Raw genomic sequence first — 19,368 nt, forward strand, 5'->3', positions numbered from 1 at the left:
AGGTGGGGGCAACCCCCTTCATATACCGAATAATTTCTGTTGGTTTTAAGTTTTAATGTTGTTCCTTGCTTTCTCTTAAAGAACTAAATGTATTATTATTTAATACATAAATAAAATGAACAGAAATTACTGGTTTGCAGATTATGCCATAATTTTCGGAAAAAAAATATTTTGAATAAACTGGCCCGTGATATTTCCCTATATTTGTAGAATTCTAAGAAAAAAAATCGGTAGCGCTTTACTGAAAACACAAACATGACGCAACATTTTACTGCCTCAACACAGAATTAGAGGCAGTAAAATCCTTAAATGGCTTGCAGAAAGAAAAATATAATTTATAAAGCTCCCAATAGTCTTTTGCCGGTAATGAAATCAATAAACTCTACGCCACAAAAAATTGAAACAACCTTAGTTTTTAACAAAGCGTTAGTTTTTCAGAATTCTAAAATTACATGGAAATACGAAGAACTTATTTACAATACTTTATCAAAAATATGCCGCTTAAACTGCGAAGTAGTAATTTTGTTCGTTTTAGATTTCAAATCTGCTCTTTACTTTTATCGGAAAATTTCACTTTTTAAAAATGAATTTTTGTGTTTTTAAGGTTTTGAAAATATAGACAATAAACCTTACAAGAAAGTCTTTGTCCAACTTAGGCGAAGGACCCTTAGAAGTCAATATTATTTCTGCTAGAAAAAGGGTACTAAATATAGGTTTAACTTTGCATCTGTCTCAAACTTTCCCTTAAAAAAACACTAAAATTTTGTCACATAAGAAGCCCAAGGATGTCTAATTTTATATGAATAATGTACAAATTCTAGAAACCGAAAGGATATTAAAAGAATTTAAGATGTGTAGTTATTAATATTTTACGAAAAATCGTGTTATTATATATCCAATGCTGCAAAGAATTTAGAATTTCTAATCAGAAAGATTGCTTTTATTATTTTTGCTGCTTGGACTTCAATATTTTAGGAAAACTGATAATTAGAAATAAATGGGGGTTAGAAAGAAAACCTCTATTTAAAAAATGTCTTATCAAAGATTCGAACATAAATTACCAGGGCCACAACGAAGCGTCCAAACCACTAAACGACCAAGTCCTCATTAATGGTGTTTTTCTTATGATCTTTACCGTTCTCAGTCGCCCGTTCATTACGTGCTGGAAATTTGTGACAATGAGAAAACCTCGAAACTCTATTACTATTCAATGTTTTTTCAACTATAGAACCACAAAAAGCACCCAGTTTTGATCAAGAGCTTCGGGTTGAGCCTTTAAACATCTGTCTATGATGTTACAGTTGTCTGCTAGTTCCGGTGGCGGCAATTGCGTGGGGGGGGGTGCTCTGTTATTTTTGCCCGGAATAGATTTAGAAAAATACCTTTTTTTGGAGTATATTCAATGAAAAATGGCCCTTTTCTTATTCTCATTGAAAAAACAATCTCAACTCTCTAGATTAAAAAAAAAAAAAAAAAATTTACAAAACTGCTTACTGGAACTTCGTTTCAAGGTATTCAAGTGGTGATTTTTCAAACTGTGATTTCCTTTTATAGATTATACTACTTATGTATTATATCATCACTGGATGAGGGTTTTTCCTGTTTTTTTTTTTTAAAACTATAAATCTGCAAAAAACGGTGATTCGATCAAGAGCTTTGGACTGAGCCTTTAAAGTTCTGAGGAAACTAAAATGAAATCTGATTCTTTAAATTGATTATGTTTATTTAAATAATTAATTTAAATTGATTATAGCATAACAGTTTTTAGAAATTAACAACAACCGGCAACTCCATTTTTAAAGAAAAGGACTTCCATATACGGTTATGTAGTTTTACGCTTAACGGGCGCCAATTTTGAAAATATGTAACGTGTCTCAAAGATCAGGAGAAAATGAGCGAAAGAAATATATCATGATGGAGCTCTAGAAACTACGACTTTCTTGATTACTATAGCAAAAGACACCACCCTACTATCCACTGCCATATTATCCCACTATCATAGGTTATTATATATGCTTCATAATATCCATTAATATAGATATTAATATAATCATTCAAGACTAAACACTTCAAATAATTATTTAATGAATTACGAACAAAAGCATCTTTTTAGAAAGATCAATTAGGCTGTTCTGTCATATTTATCTCTTTAGTCGACTATTGACATATTAATAGAAACCTGATTTTCTTTTGATTATAAAATACTCACTTTTATTGCTTAATTTTTACACATTCCCACTAGTCTATATATGTTCAATAGGTGGAGGGCGTTTACTCTCCCCCCCCCCCGAAAAGTACCTCCCGCAGAAAATTACTAAACGAAAAATACATCCATGTGGGAAATAAGGCTTTCCAGATTTGAGGATGTTATTTGATTTTTGTTTTTTTATTTTCCGTAGGGAGAAAGAATTTTGGTACTTATGTATTATATGCCAACCACAAGTTTACGAAGTGTAAAACTGGAGAACAGACTGGTTTCTTCGTTAGTTTCTTTCAGCTTAGCCCGAGACAAGACACAGACAAGTGACAGACTAGATGGTAAATATATAATTTGGGCTATATATTTGCACATAATGGGGGGGGGGGGTAAAGTATTTGGATATTTTGATGTCAGAAAACAATTTTCACTTCATAATATGGAGAATAATTGTACCTAACACACTTCGCATGCGGACCCACTATACTTAACCCCCACCCCCCCCCCCCTAATGTACAAATATATAGCCCAAATTTGTTTCTAAAGTAACGAAGAAACTAATGGAGAAACCGGTTTGTTCTCGAGTTTTACACATCGTAAACTTGAGTGAGTGGCGTATAGTACACAAGTACCGGATTTTTTCACGGAGAGAGAGTCGGATTTCCCAATATTATTATTTAAAACACAATCAGAAATTAAATAAAAAAAACAAGTTTTTTCAACTAAAAATAAGGAGTAACATCAAAACTTAAAACGAACAGAAATTATTACGTACCGTATATGAAATGAGTTTCCCCTTTCACAAGACCTTGGTCTTTACGCTAAAGTTTTGACTTTTTGTCCTAATTCTTTAAGAACGATTCCTTAAACACAATGGCTGTCTAATTAGAACAATAAGCTTTGTTCTAAAATTCTACATAAAAAAAGAACTTTAGCGTAAAGAGTGAGGTCTTGAGGAGGAGGCAACCCCTTTCATATACGTAATAATTTCTGTTCGTTTTAAGGTTTGAGGTTGCTCCTTACTTTCAATTGAAAAACTTGTTGTTTTTTTATTTAATTACTTACAAATAGTATTTGTTAATGGGAAACATACGGAACAAGTTTTTTAAAGAAAATTAAATAGCCTCATTAAGCCAAAAATGAGCAGAAATAAAGTTAACTAATCGTCAAAGTAAAAACTACGGAGTATAATAGAAAAAAATGATACAAAATATTTTTTTCCATGAAAAAGACTATGTCAATAAAAATGAACAGAAATTAATTAAAAAATTCTTTTCGACAAAACAAGTTTGTCAAAGAATAGTAAAGAGCCTCGTTAAGCCAAAAATGAGTAGAAATAAATTCAAATAATCTTCCAAGCGTAAAACTACCACAAATCGCCATCAATAAATGAATTAAACCCAAAACGACAGAAATTACAAGAAATAACCGATTCAAACTCAAAACAAGCAAAAATTAACTTGAATAGGGTTGGCAACCCCCACACCTCTTCAAGACCAGAACATAATTTGCATTTTACTGAAAACAAAATATATTCTAAATGTTTTCAATTTTTGACTTAAACAAATAACGAATTATTAAGACTATAAGGAATAATTATCAGTATTTTTTTTTTTTTTTTTTTTTTTTTTTTTTTAGGAAAGTTCAAATTATTTTCTGGTCTTGAGAAGACATGAGTGTTGTCAGCCATACTCGTTTTCAGTTTGACTAGGTTATCTATTGTAATTTCAGTTATTTTTGAGTTTCATTGATTTTTTAATGGTTATTCATTGTAGTTTTACACATGGAAGATAAGAAAAACAAACTCGTAGAATTTGACAACGCTTTCGTCCGTAAAAACTTAAACAGTTTAGAATTTGTTGGTTCCCAAAGCCAACTATCCTTTCAAAGGATAACTGAACCTTCTTAGACATTTTGGTGCCATATTTTTCTGGAGGGGGGGGAGGGGGAGGTAATTGCCCGGGAGGATAAACGCCAAGAACCGTTCAATAGCCCTATTGAACATAATCTGGAACACTATTGAACACATATTGGACCGTAGTGTTGAACACTACGGTTGTATGTTTATTATTGTGTTGCTCTTGCTTGTACTTTTACTAGTGGCGGGAACTAGGCGTTTCCACCTTCCCCGGCATCAAGGATCTTCGAGACTTGTTTGGGCCATATAGTGTGGTCTGATGCCACCTGCTTTGCAAGTGGGTGCCAGTGGGTTGTCAATCTCTGACCGAACTTTCCGGACTCTCCAATAGGTTCAAGATCTGATTTAACCAAGTTCTACCAATTTTTCGGCTGCCATTGTAATGGCAACGCATCTCTTGATACCACATATTCGTAGTATATCCACTCAGACCCCTGAGAACCGATTTGCGATCATTCAGGTGTATCGTGAGGATCAGAGGACTCATATGCGATCACCCAGGTGTATCATGAGAATATTATACAGACAGGTATGCTGAAACACCTTCAGTGCATTTTCATGTAGTCGCTTCACTGAACAATTTTCGCATCCATAAAGAAGGATTGTTCGAACCAAAGCCAGTTAGACTCAAACTTTAGTGCATACACTAATTTTACGCCAGTTCCACAATGGTTTTCTGAGGGAAGCAAAGACCGTCTGTGCTTTCTGCAATCGCTATTGAATATCGGCGTCCAATGATCCATCAGTACTAAGTTGGGAGCCAAGGTATGTGAAGCTGTCGACCTGATCCAACTCTACTTGATATACAGTTAGCGAAAGAGGATCAGTGCGATTTATTGACATAAATTTTGTATTTCCTGAACTGATTTTTAAGCCAATTCGATCTACCCAAGTAATCATATCATCGAGCATAGTTTGTGCTTTCTCTGGGTTGGAGAGGATTCCGACATCTTCAGCGTAGTCATGGTCTTCAAGTGAAAAGTTTTGTCCAATCTGAACTCTTGGACGAGAAGATAGTGCATTCTCAAGCACCCAATCATTTACTTCTCGAAGTCACTTAAGCGAGGCAGAGAGACCTTAACAGATAGACGTTCCTTATTTCATTACTAAGTGGACTTGTCAAGGTTTAATACCCACGCAATTGGTGTTTAGCCATCATCCAGACTTAATTACACTAATCGAGTATCGTCTCGATAGCCAATCTATTAACATTTCAACCTCTGCTTTAAAGAAACCAAAAACACCTAAAAATAATATCCATATGAGCTCGTGTTAAGTGTATTTCTGTGTACAATAAAGTTGAATGAAAGTTTCTTTCGATTTGGCTTCTCTCAAGATATTTAAGGCATTGCACCAAAACCGAAAAAAGAAACCCTTAAACCCCTCATTTTAGAAAAGCGAGTTAATTCATTCTCGACAAAATAAAGGTTAATAGAATACAAAAAGCCACCCTGCTTTGGTCATACGTATCCAAGTCACCCTGCTTTGGTCATAAACGTCCGATGATGACATAAATGTCATTTTGACAACAACAAACACATGTTCAGAGTGGGGCTGAAGGGTCTGTATTTTACGACCATTTTAAAAGTCAAAGAAACATTTAGGGAAGGAGGTCGGTGGGTTCAAATCAGGTGATTATTTTACATCAAAAGAAATTCATAAAACACGAAAGTGCTACAAGTAGGATTTAAAAATAGAATGTAAACTAACGACAGATATTTATGGCAATATTAGGAAAGACAGACAACTCGAGTTTAATTATCAAGTTTATAGAAACGGAGGCCTTTCCTAGGCCAACTCTAAGTAAAAGTTGGTCGGTCATCATTCGCCAAATTCTTCCTAAGTGTATAGTTCCTAGGTAGAATATTCGATCCACCATCGTTTGAAAATTGTACCAACATAATCAAATTCACAAGTTAAGATTATCTAAGACCTATAACAAAGAATATAGCAAATTGATAGTATACAAAACGCTTAAGTTCATCTCTGCGATAAAGCAACTAGAGTCATCTATCATTTTCCAGTAATCACTGTAGACTAATTTACAATAACCCAGTTAAAAATATCAGTTGATATTTTTTTCTATATATTTTCTTTCTTAATTTCACATAGGGCCAAAGATCAAAAAAGCAATTTAACAAAAAGGCACAACATTAAGTAATGAGGAGAACTAGACAAATCTTATGTCTTCCATCCATCCTGACGGTAAATGTTATCTACACATCTTAGTCAATGAAAAAGGCTTCAAAACGACACGCTCACCTAACTGTCAAAAATCCATAGTTGGGTTGGAATTAACTGGGGGCTATCATAGTAAGTTAGATATTCATGAATAGGAATTAAACTTGTTCTGATTTCTTGCAGTTCTACTGTTCAGCGCTCTACTATCAATGGAGCTAGTAGTTTTAAATTCCTATCTAACCATTCGCAAAGTACACATTTTCCGCTTTCTTCAGTTTCCCATATTATTTGCCCAAAAGCTGATTTTTTCATGTCAATTAGATTGGTTAGATCTACCTTTTTCAGTAAATCATACATCGACTAATTGTATCCTTTAGTTCAGCGGTCGGGGAACCGGGGCAAATTATCCCAAATGGGGTAAAAATGAAAGTTTTGAGAGTAAAAAGTATATAATCTTAATTTGCTATTTTATAAACCTGTTAGTATTTTTTTGCAACTTAAACAATTTTTTTTGCAACTATGTATAATCTTGATCAGTTGGTGGAATATTTGTTTATTTGGCATTTCTTGAAGGTCCAGAGAGGATTGGGGGGATGGCTTCCACTTACATTTTCTTGCATTTATCGTGTAAAGGACGTGACAAAGCAACGTAAGCTTTCCCTGAAAGTTTCTACTTTATATTCTGTTCCAGTCCTAAGAAATTCCCCCTGCCCCATTTTGACAACCTGGATGCACTTAAACTATTTTGAATAAGTTCAATAGTAGCAGCAATAATAGCTGTAGCAGTAGCAAAAGTTGTAGCAATATTATGAACCTTAGAAGTTTCAACTTATTTGCCTAAGGTATGCTTTTTGCTGCAATATTGTTAATTTAGCGGAATATTCGCAATTTCGCGACATATGCGAACATGAAACAACATCATTTCTCCAGAAGGTGAAGGAAGCATGTTTTCAATTCTTCTTTTTTCTAATTTTTTCAAATTCGAATTTTGTTTGTACCACCATTATTACTATTATAATTTGTTACAGTACCCGAAAATGGCAACCCTCAATTGAACCCCAAGAGGTTTCCATTTGTTATATATATTACATATATTACTATTACTACCCATATGTATTACTAGTACTAGGTATTACATTGATAAATTGAATAAATGATGTTTGAATTAAGTTTCTATCTATTATTTTCTCTTCAAAATTGTTATGAGGGGATATAATATGAAAGATGCTAGAAACAGGCGATTTCGTTTTTTTTGCTCTTCGCCATGGGGTAATATCAACTTGCACGAAAAATATTTTGGGGTAATGATTAAAAATGTTCCCCAACCGCTGCTTTAGTCATCTTGCTGACAATTATTGGCAAGTGTCAACTATCGTCTACGGTATGCCAACCGAATTTTTATTTGAAACGCCATTTTTTTATTTGAACCGAATTATTTGAAAAGAAATTTTTTACTTGAACCGAATTATTTGAAACGAAATTTTTGTTCTGACAGGCTCTTCCTCCATCATTTGGTCGAGATTTAAAAAGTTTAGCACAAATATCCAAGCTCAAGGACCTCATTCAGAAGTAGCAAGTTTTCTCTTTATAAATGTAAGTATGAATGTTGATGCTAAATTGCTTAAATATTAACAATACAATATGTTTTATTACTTTGAAATTATGTTATAAAAAGTATCCAAGTTGGATTTAGTTTTGTTTTCACTGTTCTTTTCTTATAATTGTTGTAGGGGCACTCCATGATAAAATTATTTTTTAGGGGGTACGGGGTTTGAAAAGGTTGGAATTCGCAGGTCTTTAGTACGGCAACACAAACGAAATGAAATTTTTGCCCCGACTTAAATTTTTTTTTTAGCCGAAGTAACATAACAAGCACCAGGGAAAAGGAAATAGAATAGCCATGGCTTTCAAATGGTTTTCGGGAGACAGCCATAAACACCTGTCAAACGGTCATAAAAAATACGAAAAAAAAAACAAATCAAAAAGACTTCGGAACTCACCCTGATTCAACTTTTTGTAATTATGGAATGGTCATAGGGTTCCTTAACTAGTATAATTATTTGTTTTTCTTGGTTCAATAGTCACGGTTCAATCTAAATACAAAAAAAGACCAGCTATAGTAGAATAACACAGCAACGATATTACAAAGCTCTAAAATGCTGTCTAAAATGGCGTCACCGTCCAAATCCACTCAAAATTTCTATTCTTAATGCAAATTTTAAAGTACTACATAAAGGGAGAAAATATTTTCTAAGCTACATAAGTGCGTCAAATTCCTTGTTTTGTCTGTAGATTCAGCGTCAAGTTTTACTCTGAATTCTGGTAAGTCAACAGGCCTGATTTACCTGAACTGCAAATTACTAACAAAGTAATGAGGAGGACAAACGGGACTTACTTTGGTCACCCACTTTTCACCGGTTTCTGCGCGCTGTTTCGCTTCATTCCGTTGTCTCTCTTCTAGGGCATGTTTACTTCCAGTTGCACGAGGAATGTCATTAAGCCTGTAAGATATTTAAACCAATTAAAAGTGTCCACAATTGTGGGCACCATCAGGGAGGAGCGATGGCCCACAGGAAAACCCAAAAATGCTGACAGACAAGAAAGACAAGACCTCCCATTTAAATATAGGTAAAATTCTTTTAACCTTATCCTCAAATATGGTAATGTTCTTCATCTTTTAAGGTTGGGGGGGGGGTAACTCCTATTCCAAAATCCAGTAAAAGAGATCTGCGATCTTGTGATTCTTAAAGACCGATAACAATGGGTTCTATAATTGGCAAGCTTTTTGAATTGTATATAAAGGGTCTTTTTAAACATTTGGATGTTGGCCTTAGCCAAGAAGGCTTCAAAAGAGGAATAGGCTGTGACCATGCCCATACAACTTTTGATGCGATTATTAATGAGTCAATGTCTTCTGGCTCCCCGCTTTATACACTTTTAATTGATATACAAGGAGCCTTTGACAATATTTCACATGCTTCTGCTCTTTCGGCCCTAATTAGTGGTGGTATCCCCCTTTCTGTGGTTAGAGTTCTTAGATCCTGATATCGGGCATCTGATTGTTTTCCTAATCCAATTTCTGATGGTCGTGGAGTTAGACAAGGTGGAGTTTTATTCTCTTATATTTTTAACGTATGTTTGGCGGAGGAGTGTCTTCGTTCACTATCCACAGCCTTTGTCACTCGGGGGCGGGATGTGTTTTTTATTACATATGCTAATGATATTATTTTTCTGAGGTCTAAAGCTAGTTTAATCGATAGTTTCATTACGCTTTCCAGCAAGCTTAAAAAGGTGACATTTTCCAATTAATGACACTAACCAAGCTGAACTAATTTGCAACTGGAGTACTTCATTTCCAGTTTCTGATGCTTTTTTTATATCTTGGGTTATCTAATTGTGCTTCAGTCCGAAGTTCGAAGTCAATGCTAATTTTAAATATTCAAAAAAAAAAAAAAAAAAAATTAGAAAGGCATTTGGCTCAATAATACGGTTGCAAGGTACCTATCGTCGTGATATTTTAGGTTTTCTTTTTAATGCAGTTGCCCTATCCTATGTTCTCTATCCTACCCTTCTTTTTCAAGATTTCAAAATCTGCGATTTTTCTTCAATTTGCGTTTGCTATTTTAAATACTGTAAATTTTTACTTGGTTTTCCAATTTGTGTTAGTAACACTGAATTAGTTTTGAAATTTAAAATTAAAGAGTCGTTGGAATTAGCTAAAATTAAGAAGGATAATTTTTGCCATAAGTCTGAAAATTTTCTCTTTATACCTTTTCCCCTTTTCTCTCCCCCCAGAATCTAAATAAATTTTGATTTTGTGTGTTTTTTTATGTATTTTATTCAGTTATATCATTAAGGCCATTTAACATCAATGTTTTGTTTCGTTTGTTGAAGTATTTCATTTTTCTTTTGTAATTTAATATACTCATGTATGTATTTTATATACTCCTCAATTTTGAGGGAAATAAGCAAATAAATAACAATGCTCCTGGTAGAAGTTGCTATTGTCCTTCCTCAGAAAAACTTCTGGTAGCTTTCTTGTTTGTAGAGCTTCTCCACTGACATAAACAGACGAAGACGAAGAGTTTGCCACATTCCGACAACTTTTTATTAACCGGATTTTTAGTGACGAAGATGATTTTTATGACATTTTCTAGTATCATGAAATTTAGTAATGTCATGATATTTAGTGTCATGACGTTTTTTTTTATAACATTTCATGATTTTAGTGGCACATATTCTAGACATTGTTTTGATAAATTCGTTAATAAACTTTAAGCATGTAGCAAAGTAAGAGGGTACAAATCTACTCTTCACGACTGCAGAGTGTGATCCCACTTAGCAAATGTATCTTAAATAAGTTCCATAGGTAGCTTATGTATCCTGACAAAAAATCCATAGGTAACTTAGAATTGTACCCAAGCCATGACACTAAAATAGTTTAATTAAACAGACCATAAGAGGAAGCGAGAGTGGCCAGACGGCTCAAATTAGGCTGAGATTATAAAAATGAAATCAAATCCCTGGCATTTCATGGGAAGTAGCCACAGTCGAATTGCTTGACGACCCTTCTCTCTCTACGTCTCAGAGCTGGTAACCAACGTGTGTGAGGATAAAACGATAGCTTTTCATATGCTGTAAAACTTACTGAACTGACATTTATGGGACTAAACTAAAAGGCGGAAAGATATTATATTTTGGAGGTATCAAAGAAGTTTGTTTTGAATAAGGGGTGTCTCGCGCTACCAAAAAGGCGTTTGTAAACCCGATCTTTGTTTTCTTTTTTTTTCACTTTGGACCACTTAAGTTTTTGATGCGTCACTTTGAATTTAGGCTATAAAAATACTGTACAATTACCTGAGAAAGAGAAATAATTCCCAGGTTTGCCCCCCCCCCTCCCCGAAAAAAGAAAAGGACATAAAAACAAATACTTTGGAAGTTTATAGGTAAAAAAAGACTTATAAAAAAATAAAGCATAAAGCAGAGGAATGGAGAGGCTTTCAACATGATGAGCTGAAGAAGTATTTTCTGGGGCTTTAGTTTCATGTAGCTTACAGTTGCAGCAAGTTTTAGAAGTGGTAAAATTGAAGAAAATTTATATCAGAATCCAGTGCAGCAAGACTAAACGAATTTCCAAAATTTATAAATAGATAATTGGACAAAGTGCCAATACCACTTATTCAACATTGAAGCAAGTGTAGGGTAGGTTTGGGTTGATGGTATATTTGTATAAAATACCATGTTTGGAGAATAAATATATAATATAAAACAATATGTGATTGGTGAATGAAATGTAAAAAGTAAAATATTTTGATTCCTTGAGTATTGATACAACATTCAAGATTTTTGTCTCATGGCAAATGAAGGTCCTTACATAATTAGCATTTGGTTCACAAGGAGTAATTTTCATGGAGCATAGCTCGGAACTTATGTCCTATGAAATATCAATGAAAAGATGAAATTAAACTCGATAAATCGAAGAACAGGATTCGTAGGTGTTGAATTTCTTTTCTAATATTTCCCGAATATGATTTACTTAGGGCCTAGAAGCCCTTTGAATGAAATATTGTAGTTGAAATTATAGTTCCAGTCCGCCTGAACATTATCATCAACAATTCTGAAATGCCAAAATGTTATACAAAATATTTTATCGTAAAAACATTGGTAAAGTCCTTCAAAATTCTTTATGAAATCAAAAACATTAATATTTTTTAACTAAACGCTCAAATATTAACAACTCAAAATTTTTTTCTACCAGATGATAGAGTGCAATCTGACACAGCAGTCCATTTAAATGATCTTTTTTTATAATACCATAGGTCTCTTTTAAAGAGTTTACATGGGGAGGCAAGGGACGAGTTCGCACATTTAAATTTAGTTTAGGATAGACTTGGCATAATTATATTTTCTTACACATTAAAACATACATTTGTTTGATGAAACTATTTCAAAATGTTGATTATTATGTATGTAATATTATTTCCAATACAAATAATAATACTGTAAAAAGTTTTATTTATTATAAATCTGCATATTCTTTTTTTTTTACACGGTAAGGTAAAAAAAAAATTCTTCTTGCATATTTCCCAAAGACTTATGCACTATGCAGATTCGTATCCAGCACAGGTTTGCTTGTTTATTGTTCACTTCATTACAATTTCAAATTGTTGTTTTGTCGAATACTCACGGAAATGCATATTTTCGTAAAATATCGCCTTGAAGCCCTCTTGTCGCAAGAAGAAAAAGGGCAATTAACTCTATTGAAATCAAAAAAGGACTTTTCTTTGTAATAAAAAACGAAAAGAATAAAACATCTAGTTGTAGAGTCCACTTAAAGTTGTAGAGTCCACACCCGGCACAGAAGCCGGGTGACCGGAGGTCTCAAACGAAATACTTGGATTTGGTCTCGAAAGAGATTGGGTTTTTTACAATTCAAAAGATTACCATTTCAAAATTTGTTTGTAATGCACAAAAATCAAGGTAAAAAATTACAAGGTTTGAAATAATTAAATACAGCAAGGAACTACCAACAATTGATTCCTTTATTCTGTTTACCCAGCTCGGTGTGGAAGCGAATTCCGTTGTTGCGACTTTTGAAGTTACTTACTTGAGACCCATAGTAACATCCTGCCACAGCCTCCGCGACTCGTACTCTTCTTGTTCTGAAACGCGTCGAACTCGCTTCTTAACAATAGGTAACTTTTTGACATTTACAAATTCTTCAGTTCGCTATAAAACAAGACACATTAGAAAGTTCGACGGTACAGAAACTCAACGTATTCACAAATAGAACACGTCATACGTTTTAATGTGCTACGTTTAACGAAATAAAAAACATAATTTCGAAGAATGTGGGTGATTTCTCCGAAGAGAAATTGCGAGGAAATACATATTTACTTACATTAGGTGAAATAGAGCTACTTTGAACAAAAAGAAAAACGAAATATTTGTAAATTAACGACATAAGAGTAATATATTGTACTGGCTTGCTAAAACAAAATTAAGAGGGAACAGTCAGTCTGGACCTGTCCCAGTTAAAAATAGGAACAGGGCCACAATTAGTGATAAGGAAAAGAGTTAAAGAGAGATGGGCAGAACATTTTGAAAATTAGCTAAACCACGATAAAGTTACAGGAAGAGATGTTGATAAGAATGGTAAAGTTTGTGACACTTTCGATGTGAAGAAATATTCATTTTTAAGGAAGACAGTACCAAAAGGATAAAAAAAAATAAGGCCCAAGGTGCTAATAGTGTGGTAAATATGGTGGTTGTGAAGTTAGAAATAAATTACTGTAGATTATAAACATAATTTTTGAAAAAGGGGGAAGTACTTGGCTATTTTAGGAAACCTTTAATTAAACCCCTCTATAAGAAAAATGATCAGAGCGAGTGTGGTAATTACAGAGGAATTAGCTTGGTTTGTGTTGGACAGAAAATTACTTAATATGATGATACTTTTTAGACTTGGAGATGCTGTAGGTAAAGTTGTAATGAAGGAACAGCGCTATTTTAGAAAAGCAACCGCATGCGTCAACCAAATTAGAATAATAACTGGAAAGTGCCTGAGTCATCAGACCCCTATCGTCCTTAGTTTTATAGATTATGAACAAGCGTTTGATTCAGCCCGTAGAAGAGCTTTAGCGACAGTTCTATCCTTGTATGGTATACCAGATCTATACATTAAAGTGATCAGCGCTATGTACGAAAATAACATTGCTGCGGTTAAGGTGGGAAATGAGGTTAGTAGCTGGGATCTTCCAGAGCCATTAAAGGCGCATAAGGTGTCGAAGAAACTTTTCACTTGCTGGAGCTTTTTTTTATAGGGACAGATAGAAAGCCTTTCGCCTAACCATGCAGCAGTTGGAATAGAACCCCAGGCACCGTATTATCAAATACATCACCAATCCACTGTGCTACCACTGGGCATGTGACCTCTATGCTAAGCTGAAAATGAGAAGAAACTCCCAAGAAAATAATTTTTGGGGTTGAAATGATTTGAGTCGTTTTTGATATTTAACGCCTTAGAGAAGGATTAAAATACAAAACATAAAAAAAGTGAACCAAATGTTATTATACTCCGGTCGTTCGTGTTGAATTCTTTTTATTCCGTGTCAGAAACAAGCTGTTCAGAAAAAAGTGCAAATTTAACATTTCTTTTCAAAAACCAAGCAAAACTATGCTTTATCATAGGCAGCGCAATCGCGCTGCCTAAGTAAAGAACGATGTTGGCACAATGTATATTTTTTTTTTCATGGACTTAGACCAGGGCACTTCGTATCGAAGGAGTTGTCGTAGAATCTTCAAAAAGGGCTCATTCGATTGGAAATTGGAGTGGCTAGTGCCCTTTTTAATAGTCGAAAGTGATTGGAAGGCAACTAACCCCCCCCCCCACGCCCATCACTCCCCCAAACACATCCAATCAAAGTTTTGAGACAGCCCTCTTGTTCAGCGTAGTTGATTTCCAGATAGAAAATATATTTTTGAGGAGGACACTCCCCCACAACCCTCAGGGCAAATGTTTTAAGTTATGCCCAGGGGGCATAACTTAAATATGAGAGCGATGATGGCGAAATATATTATTTATTATTTTTTTTTCTTTTGAGCAGGGCACTTCGTATCGAAGAAGTTGTCGTAGAAACTTCGAAAAAGGCTCATTCAATTGGAAATTGGATTGGCTTGTGCCCTTTTTAATAGTCGAAAGTGATTGGAAGGCAACTAACACCCCTTCCACGCCCACCATTTCCCGAAACACATCCAATCAAAATTTTAAGATAGCCATTTTGTTCAGCGTAGTTGATTTCCAGATAGAGATTATGTTTTTGAGGAGGACACTCCCCCAGAGCCTTCAGGACAAAGGTTGTAAGTTATGCCCTGGGGGCATATACAGTTTTTATAGAAGGCACTGTCGTAGAAATTTCAAAAAGGGCTCATTCGATTGGAAATTCAAAGGGCTAGTGCTCTTTTTAATAGTCGAAAGTGATGGGAGGGCAATAAAAATTTTCAGATAGCCATTTTATTCAACGTAGTTTTAAGTTCTGGAAATTAGGTCTTTGAGGATGACAACCCCCCCCCCACAGCCCTCCGGGTAAGGATTGTAAGTTATGCCCTGTGGGCATATAAGGTTTTTATTGAAAGCGTTGTCGTAGGAACTTCAAAAGGGCTCATTTGATTGGAAATTGAAAGGATTAGTGCGTTTTTTTTTTGTTGAAAGTGATTGGAAAGCGACTAACGCCCCTCTCACGCCCACCATTTCCCGTTACACATCCAGTCAAAATTTTGAGATAGCCATTTTGTTTAACGTAGTTGAAAGTTCTGGAAATTAGGTCTTAGAGGATGACAACCACCCTAACAGCCCTTAGGGTAAGGCTTGTAATTTATGCCCTGGGGGCATAAAAGGTGTTTTAAGAAAACATTGTCGTAGAAACTCAAAAAGGGCTCATTCGATTGGAAATCGAAAGGCCTAGTGCCCTTTTTAATAGTCGAAAGTGATGGGAAGGCTTGACATTTTTATAGTAAAGACCGATGTGGGTATAATGCATTATTTTTTTTTGTTGCTGTTGTTTAGACCATGGCACTTCGTATCGAAGGAGTTGTCATAGGAACTTCGAAAAGGGCTCATTCGATTGAAAATGGAAAGGGCTGATGTCCTTTTTAATATTCGAAAGTGATTGGAGGGCAACTAATCCCCTTCCACGCCCACCCTCCCCTTTGCCTATTATGTTTAAAAACTAAATATTACATCAAGACTAAATCAAAATGCACTGTGTTAATGCAAATTTCAAATAGCGCCATATGGTAGAGTCCTGAGCGTAACCGGAGGTCATGCGCTCCAAATTTCAGAGCAGCATCTTATCTTAAAATTCAAACAACTCAATGTGACGTTAATCTATCCGTTGAGTCAAAGAAGTTACATAGATTTTTTTGCGAATGGTAGTAAGTTTTCTATTTCAGGTCAACTAGAGGAGGTATGAAAATAAATTAAATAATACTATTTGTGTCCAGATTTTTAAAAGGGTGTATATTGTTAAAAATTGCTGACAATTTTTCTCCAGCATACAAATAGCAGGCCAAACTATAAAGTCTTAAAAAAAAACGAAAAGATTTAAAGTATTATTTTCTTTTTCCCTGAAAAGACTATGTCAATATAAAACGAGCAGAAATTAATTGAAAAAACTTTTTCCACAAAATAAGTTCTTCAAAGAAAAGTAAAGAACTCCACTGAACAAAAAATGAGCAAAAATAAAATCAAATAATCTACCAAGCGTGAAACTATCACAAATCATCATCAATTAATAAATGAAACCCAAAACGAACAGAAATTATAATAAATAACCAAGTCAAACTCAAAACGAGCAGAAATTAACATAAATTGGGCTAAAAACGCCTATGCCTTCCCAAGGCCAGAGCAAAATTTGCACTTTACTGATAAATATATAAATGTTTTTACTTTTATAACTTTAATAAATCAAATTATATTAACATTTTGATTACTAACTATCATTATAAGTATATTAAACTGACAATGCACATTCATTTATATTTTTTCAGTAAAATGCAAATTTTGTTCTGGTCTTGGGAAGGCAAAGGGGTTTTGCGCCCAACTTATGTTAATTTCTCCTCTTTTTCAGTTTGACTCGGTTATTTATTGTAATTTCTGTTCGTTTTGAGTTTCATTTATTTATCGATGCTAATGTGTGGTAGTTTCGAGCTTGGTAGATTATTTTATTTTATTTTTGCTCATTTTTTGTTTAATTGAGTTCTTTACTTTTCTTTGAAAAACTTATTTTTTGGAAAAAGTTTTTTTAATTAATTTCTGTTCGTTTTATATTGACATAGTCTTTTCAGGGAAAAAGAAAACAACACTAAGTCTTTTCGTTTTTTAAGGCTTTATAGTTTGGCCTGCTATTTGTATGCTGGAGAAAATTTTCAGCAATTTCTAACAACATATACCATTTTAAAAATCTGGACACAAATAGTACTGTTTAACTTAGTTTCATACCTCCTCTAGTTGACCTGAAATGGAAAATTTGATACCATTCGCAAAAAAATCTGTTTACTTTCGTTGATAGCTTGGATACACTTACACTATTTTGATTTGGTTAAATTTCAAGACCAGAAGTAGCCTCGAAAGTTTGAAAATAATATCCTCAGTGGTTCTTGGGATACTGCTGAGATACCTTATTGGGAATTGGCTTTATCATAGTGCATTTTGATTTATTCTAAAGGCAACATTTAGTTCTTAAACATAATGGACCAATGGGAGGGTGGGAGTGGCAGGGGAATTAGTTGCCCTCCAATTACTTTCGAATATAAAAAAGAGCATCAACCCTTTCTATTTTCTATCGAATGAGCCCCTTTCGAAGTTCCCACGACAACTCCTTCGATACGAAGTGCCCTGGTATAAACAACAACAACAACAAAAAATATTACTAATCACTTTTGACTATTAAAAAGGGTACTAGCTTTTGAATTTCCAATCGAATTAGCCTTTCTTGAAATTTCTACGACAACACCTTCTATAAAAACCTTATATGCGCCCAGGGCATAGCCCTTGCCCTGAGAGTTGTGGGGCAGTGTCCTTCTCAAAAAACATATTTTCTATCTAGAAATCAACTAGCCTACGCTAAGCAAAATGACTATCTCAAAATTTCGATTGGATGTGTTTGGGTGAATGATGGACGTGGGGGGGGGGGGGCTAGTTGCCCTCCAATCAGATTCGACTATCAAAAAGGGCATTGGCCCTTTGAATTTCCAATCAAATGAGCCGCTTTTGAAGTTTCTATGACAATGCCTTCTATAAAAACCTTATATACCCCAGGAAATAACTTTAAAGCCTTGCCCTGAGGTTTGTGGGGGAGTTTCCTCCTCAAAAACATATTTTCAAACTGGAAATCAACTATGCTGACAAAAATGTCTATCTTAAAATTTTGAGTGGATGTGTGTGTGGAAATGATGGGCGTGGGGGAGGGGCTAGTTCCCCTCCAATTACTTTCGACTATTAAAGGGAACTAGCCCTCTGAATTTCCAATCGAATGAGCCTGTTTTGAAGTTTCTACGACAACGCCTTCTTACAAATCCTTATATGCCCTCAGGACATAACTTAAAACCCTTGCCCTGAGGGTTGTGGGGGAGTGTCCTCTGGGGGAGTGTCCTCGTAAAAAAAAAATATTTTCTATCTTGAAGTCAACTAGCCTACGCTGAACAAAATGGCTATATCAAAATTCTGATTGGATGCGTTTGGAGGAATGATGGGCGCGGGGGGCTACTTGTCCTCCAATCACTTTCAACTATTAAAAAGTGCACTAGACTTTTGAATTCCCATTGGAACAAGTATGCATTGAAGTGTCTTCAACAATACACCCTATAAAAACACCATATGCCCACATGACATACTCCATCACCTTTTTGCGGGAGATTGCGGGGGAGATCTATCCTCCTAAGCATATTTTCTCACGGTAAATCAACTCCGCCAACCAGTATGTATGTCTCACAATTTTGATTTGATGTGTTTGGGGGAATAATGGGCGTAGGGTGGGGGCTAGTTGCCCTCCAATCACTTTCGACTATTATAAAGGGCAAACGCCCTTTGAATTTCCAATCGAATGAGCCTGTTATGAAGTTTCTACGAGACCGCCTTCTATAAAAGCCTTATATGCCCCCAGGGCATAACTTAAAACCTTTGCCCTGAGGGTTTTGGAGGAGTGTCCTCCTCAAAAACATATTTTCTATGCGTTAATCAACTACGCTGAACAAAATGGCTATCTCAAAATTTCGATTGGATGTGTTTGGGGGAATGATGGGCATAGGGGGGGGGGCTAGATGCCCTCCAATACCTTTCGACTTTTAAAAAGGGCACTAGAACTTTGAATTTTCAATCGAATGAGTCTGTTTGAAGTTTCTACGACAACGCCTTCTATAAAATCCTTATATGCCCCCAGGACATAACTTAAAACCCTTGCCCTGAGGATGGTGGGGGAGTGTCCTCATCAAAAACCTATTTTCTATCTGAAAATCAACTACGTTGAACAAAATGGCCATCTCACAATTTTGATTGGATGTGTTTGGGGAATGA

General features: G+C 34.9%; 1 protein-coding gene across 1 annotated transcript in view; it reads right to left on the reverse strand.

Moving 5' to 3' along the window:
* The window catches only part of LOC148946718 (oxysterol-binding protein-related protein 9), a 159,889-nt gene that overhangs the window by 5,183 nt on the left and 135,338 nt on the right, over positions 1-19,368 (reverse strand). Inside the window, exons 13-14 of the mRNA XM_089096347.1 lie at positions 12,904-13,025; positions 8,692-8,797 (exon numbers count right to left, since the gene is read on the reverse strand). Of these exons, the coding sequence (XP_088952473.1) occupies positions 8,692-8,797; positions 12,904-13,025 (228 nt within the window). The remainder of the gene's footprint in view (positions 1-8,691; positions 8,798-12,903; positions 13,026-19,368) is intronic.

Source organism: Artemia sp. Qi Xiang Cuo, chromosome 11, assembly GCF_049724085.1.
Source record: "Artemia sp. Qi Xiang Cuo chromosome 11, ASM4972408v1, whole genome shotgun sequence".
In the NCBI taxonomy this organism is placed as follows: domain Eukaryota; kingdom Metazoa; phylum Arthropoda; class Branchiopoda; order Anostraca; family Artemiidae; genus Artemia; species Artemia sp. Qi Xiang Cuo.